General features: G+C 43.5%; 1 protein-coding gene across 1 annotated transcript in view; it reads left to right on the forward strand.

Moving 5' to 3' along the window:
- The window catches only part of LOC126989359 (ankyrin repeat domain-containing protein 10-like), a gene marked incomplete at its 5' end in the record, with an annotated part of 16,400 nt that extends 12,170 nt beyond the window's left edge, over positions 1 to 4,230 (forward strand). The window contains one exon of the mRNA XM_050847981.1: positions 4,066 to 4,230. Coding sequence (XP_050703938.1) covers positions 4,066 to 4,230 — 165 coding nt within the window. The remainder of the gene's footprint in view (positions 1 to 4,065) is intronic.
- Positions 4,231 to 5,725: the final 1,495 nt, after the last annotated feature.

Consider the following 5,725-nt stretch of genomic DNA (forward strand, 5'->3'; position numbering starts at 1 on the left):
GTGTCTGAAATATAAGCGTTCTGCCTCCAGCTTGGAATCGTTTAGTTCCTGTTGGGTGGGTTTCTATTAAAAAGTTGAGTAATGCCGAGTAAAGTTATCGGCGTAAGAATGGATAGGACAGTTCGTTTTGGAAAAAAATCATCAATGAACAGCAGAAAGAGTGGGAGATAGGATAGAACCCTGCAGGATACCACTGTTAATAGTCTTATGGGAAGAACAGTGACCATCTACAACAGCAGAAATAGAACGGTCAGAAAGGAAACTGGAGATAAATGTACAGAGATGGATAGAAACCGTCGGAGGGTAGTTTGGAAAGAAAAGATGTGTGCCAGACCCTATCAAATGCTTTTGATATGTCCAGCGCAATAGCAAGGGTTTCACCGAAACGGCTAAGAGAGGATCACCAAGGGTCAGTTTGGAAGCCAAAGAGATCACCAGTAGAATCTCCCTAGCGGAACCCATACTGACGATCAGATAAAAGGCCAGAAGTGGAAAGGTGCTTTTGAATCTTCCGGTTAAGGATTGATTCAAAAGCTTTAGATAGACAAGAAACTAAAGCTATAGGACGGTAGTTTGAAGGATTGGAACGGTCACCCTTCTTAGGCACAGGCTGTATGAAGGCCTACTTCCAGCAGGAAGGAGAGATAGATGTTGACAGGCAGAGGTGAAAGAGTTTGACCAGGCAGGGTGTCAGCAGAGAGGCACAGTTTTTAAGGACAATAGATGGCGCTCCATCAGGTCCATAAGCCTTATGAGAGTTGAGGCCAGAGAGGGCATAGAAAACATCATTCTTAAGAATCTAAAAAACAGGCATAAAGGAGTCAGAAGATGGATGAGTAGGAGGAATATGCCCAGAATCGTCCAGAGTGGAGCTTTTAGAAAAAGTTTAGGAGAAGAGTTCAGCCTCAGAGATAGATTAGACGGCGGTGTTGCCGTTAGGACTAAAGAGAGGAGGGAAAGATTAAGAAGTGAAGTTGGAGGAGATGTTTTTGGCTAGATGCCAAAAAGTCCCGGGAAGAATTAAAGAAAGCAAGGTTTTGGCATTTTCTATCAATGAAGGAGTTTTTGGTAAGTTGGAGAATAGCTTTGGCATGATTCCGGGCAGAAATGTAAATATTATGGTTAGCGAGAGTTCTAAGTCTATGTTACCTTTTGTGAGCTCCCTCTCTATCTTTGATAGCACGAGAACAAGCGTGATTAGACCAAGGCTTTTTAGCATGAGTAGAGAAAATACGTGGAATGTATGCCTCCATTCCAGAGACAATCACCTCTGTGATGCGCTGGGCACACAGAGGGTCTCTATACTGGAAGCAATAATCATTCCAGGAAATCGGAAAGTACGTTATCAGGTCGTCCCACCGAGCTCAAGCAAAATGCCATAAGCATCGCCTCTTCGGTGGGTCCAGAGGATGTACAGGAGCGATAGGACAGGATATAGAAATAAGGTTGTGATCGGAGGAGCCCAACGGAGAGATCAGTTTGACTGAGAAAGCAGAAGGATTAGCGGTAAGGAAGAGGTCTAGTATGTTGGGCCTGTCTCCAAGACGGTCAGGGAATACAGTAGGTGCTGAACCAACTGCTCTAGGTCATTGTGGAGCAAAGTTGTAGGCTTGGTCACCAAGCTGGTCAGTGAAAGAGGATGAAAGCCAAAGCTTGTGGTTAACATTGAAATCTCCCAAGATGGAGATTTTAACGAAGGGAGACTGGGTCAATATGTGCTCCACTCTAGAGTTCAAGTAGTCAAAGAATTTTACATAGTTAGTAGAGATAGGTGAGAGATAAACAGCACAGATGTATTTAGTAATAGAATGACAATGAAGTCTTAGCCAGATGGTGGAAAATTCTGCAGAGTCAAGGTCGTTTGCACGAGAACAAGTGATGTCGATGGGTACGAAGGCTCAACATCCAGCTTTGGATTAAAATTTAGGATAGAGATGGTTTTGGATCCTTCTTTTCTTGTATTTAATTCCTACATTTTATTTTATTTGCATCAACTTGTATTAAAACAACTGTTTTATCACTCATTAATTACTCCATAAATCATCTCACCATCTCGTATCCCTGGTATCGTGATCCGGCTTAAGTTGTTATTGGAGACTGATGTTCGGGGATAAACAAGGGAAAAAGAAAATATACATTTATTTAAAATGAAATGAAAGTAGCTGCCTTACGCAATATTCTATGCTCAGACGATCATAACACTCTGGCATATTCAACAATGGATACAACTTATGACAAACGACATGTCTTAAACATAATACTACAATATGTGCTCAGTTGTTGCCAATAATAATAACACTCGTTATTCCACAAGCAATGGTTTGTTTCTCTCTTACATCACAATAATTAAGTACTCTCCTCACAAATCCTAATAACACATTCCTATAGTATAATCTACTACAATTTCACGGAAGCACCAAATTATACCACACGCAGTGGCCTCTACCTTTGCTCTACATGGCAATAAAATAATCACAATCCTGTCCCACTCACAATCCTACTACACCTCTTCTCACATTATAATCCCCAGGACAAAACAGTCGGTTTCCCTTAGATTCTCGAATTTCTACTCACGATTAAGATCACAACAGCCATTCTCAGCTGGTGGTAGCAGCACTGCTTGAAGCGAGTGCAAGGCTCAGTCTGCCCATGCCACTGTTGTTTAGGTCATTTTCCTTGCTTGAAGCGGAACTACATCCTGGACACGCCGTCATTTTCTACAGACCCAGGAGCCAATACTTCCTGTCACCAACCATTGGCTCGCTCATTATGTTGTATCGTTTACTTCTCCTGGCATTCGTGGTTCACTCTTAAGACACTCCGACAGTGACTTCGCTGTTCAGTTATTCGCTTATAGCGTTTCGTCACACTGCACGTGACAGTTAGAGTGTTCTGAATGGTTATCCACACCTTCTGACCACGCCTACTGGGTATCTGTTTTCTGTATGTGGGTCTGAGTATTTTCCGTAACCTCTCTTAGTAGTGTTAGCGCTTATCAGATGTTTACGACTTGTATATCTGACTAATTACTTTCCTTCCCTCTCCTATCATATTTACAATTCTTGTCTCAACATCTTCTTCCGGTATTTGCCTCTGATTGGGGTCACTATTAATTAACTGTGGAGTTATGGTCTTCTGGGTCCCGACAATAGTAGAACTGAACAGAGTAGAGACTGCTGTCAGTAGCCTCAGAAATATGTGTTTCGGTGAGGAAGAAGATGAAGTTTAGAGAAGGAGATGGTGCTCCACAGAATGAAAATTAGAATTAAGACCGCAGATATGTTGCAGAAATTGATAAGAAAGAGGTTCGAGGAGTTATCGAGACATTTAACAGGTCGGCAGCCAGAAGGGGAGTCCACCCTGGGGGTATTTGTGCCTCCCCCCCCCCCCAGGAGGAGACTCCGAGGCAGGCTGAAGGTACGCCATTTTGAGATTTGAATCTTGTGAAAAGGTGTGTATGTTTTGTGAATGTAGTGTGGTGTGGATAGAAAGAGGATCTGCCTTTAGAGAGCATGCTGAACTACTCTCCGGTGTTGGTGAGACAATAGGGAAACGGTTAGTGAGGACATGGGAAGGGTCTTCCTTGCTCTACTGACAGACCTTGCACACCCAGCGCTCTTCTAGGCCTTCGGCTCAGTCTCACCCTATTCACTTCAGCCTTCCCCACGCTTTTCGTCAAACGTGCCTCACCGATTTTTACCATGTGCCCAGACCAACTCAGCACCCTCTGATCCACCTTTTCAAACAGCTTTCTCACCACTTCCGTTCTCTACCTCACGTCCTCATTTCTCACTCTGTCCATTCTCGTTACACCTTCCATTCTCCTCAGGCACCTCATCTCAAACACATCAGCCTCTTCTTCTCTTTCTGTCTAACATTCCACGTTTCGGTCCCATACAGAGCTGTGGGCACAACTACTCCCTCATACAGCCTTCTCTTTGCATTCATTCCTAAGGCTCTGTTGCTCAATACACTCTTCATTCCACTCATACATTTACTTGCTTCTTTCACTCTGTTTCCAACCTCCACATCCACACTCCCATTTACTGCTACATGCGACCCCAGATACTTGAAGCTCTCAACTTCCTCCAGCAGCTCCCCATTCAGCCTCACACTCATTCTGCCACCATCAGCATCCCTTACACATCTCATAACCTTGCTTTTTCCCGCATTCACTTTCAACTTTCTTCTTTCACACACTCTGCCAAACTCTGTCACCAGATTTTGTAGGCCCTCCTCACACTCTGCCACAAGGACAGTGTCATCCGCAAATAACAACTGGCTTATCTTCCACTCCCTTTCATTTTCACGCACCAGTGCCAAGCCCTCACCTTGCAGTCTTGCATTCATTTCCCTCACTACTCCATCCATGTACGTTAAACAGCCACAGTGACATCACACAACCTTGCCCACCCCACATTCACCTCAGACAATCCCTCTCACCATTACCAACTCTCACACATGCCCTACTATTCCTATAAAAGCGTTTCACTGCAGACAATAACCTACCTCCTATTCCATACATCCGCATTACACTCCATAATGCCTCCCTATCAACTCTATCATAGGCTTTCTCCAGGTCCATAAAGGCCAAGGCACTTCCTTACCTTTACCTAAATACTTCTCGCAGGACTGCCTCACCCTTGTTTGAAGGAGAAGCTTGTCATGGGAGTACTTTACAGACCTTAACCTTAACAAGGATAGTGGCGTCAAGAAAATAAGCAACTGCAAAGGATTAGAGTGAGATCAGAAGTGGTCAGGACCCAGAGCAGGAGGGCCGTTAATCTCTGGTGAGGTCACTAGTCAGGTCATTAGCTTGGAGGGTGAGTACAATAGTCTGGTCATGGAGATTAAACTAGGGCAGCAACAGTTTATACCTCACAGGGAAGTCAGGTCACCAGGTAATTACCCGCGATGGATGAGAGACAGGCTAAAAACTGAAATAGGAAGGAAAAGAGGACTATAGTTAGAATCAAGAGAGGGGGAGACTCACTTATGGGACAGTTACAACGATTTAGCTAAAACAGTAAAGAAGAACACGCGTATAGCAAAACGTAGTTATGAGATTAAAAATGCCAGGGAAGCAGAGAGGAATCCGAAGGATTTCTTTCAACTTTATAAGACCAAGGTTAGGGATAAGATAGGGCCGCTTAAGTCAGGAGAATCACTGCTAGATACAGATGAGGAAATGAGTGAGGCGTTAAACAGATACTTCTTAACTGTATATACCGAAGAAGGATTAGACGATATACCTCAAGGAGAACAGATCTTCAGGGGAGAAGGGTGGAAAGATTTACCGTCATCAACGTAAGTAGGGAGGTCGTGATTGAACAGATAGATAGACTCAAAGTTACTAAGGCGCCATGGACAGATGAAATTTTTCCCAGGGTATTAAAATAATGTAAAGTTGAAATCAGTGGGCAGCTAACAGAAGTTTTTAGAAAGTCGATAGACACAGGGGTGGTGCCTGTTTCATGGAGGCAGGTACACGTTATTCCAATATTTAAGAAAGGAGACAAATCTTCAATTCAAAATTATAGGCCGATCAGTTTGACGACAGTTATAGGTAAAATGCTTGAGCCAATAACAGCAGATAGTATTAGGGAACATATTGACAGACATAATTTAATTCGACTCACAGCATGGGTTTAGGAAAGTCGTGCCTCACTAGTCTTTATCCTTTTACAATAGGTATACGAGGCGGCTGACAATGATGGGAGTTACA

The sequence above is a fragment of the Eriocheir sinensis genome, unplaced genomic scaffold (genome assembly GCF_024679095.1).
Source record: "Eriocheir sinensis breed Jianghai 21 unplaced genomic scaffold, ASM2467909v1 Scaffold1133, whole genome shotgun sequence".
NCBI lineage: Eukaryota > Metazoa > Arthropoda > Malacostraca > Decapoda > Varunidae > Eriocheir > Eriocheir sinensis.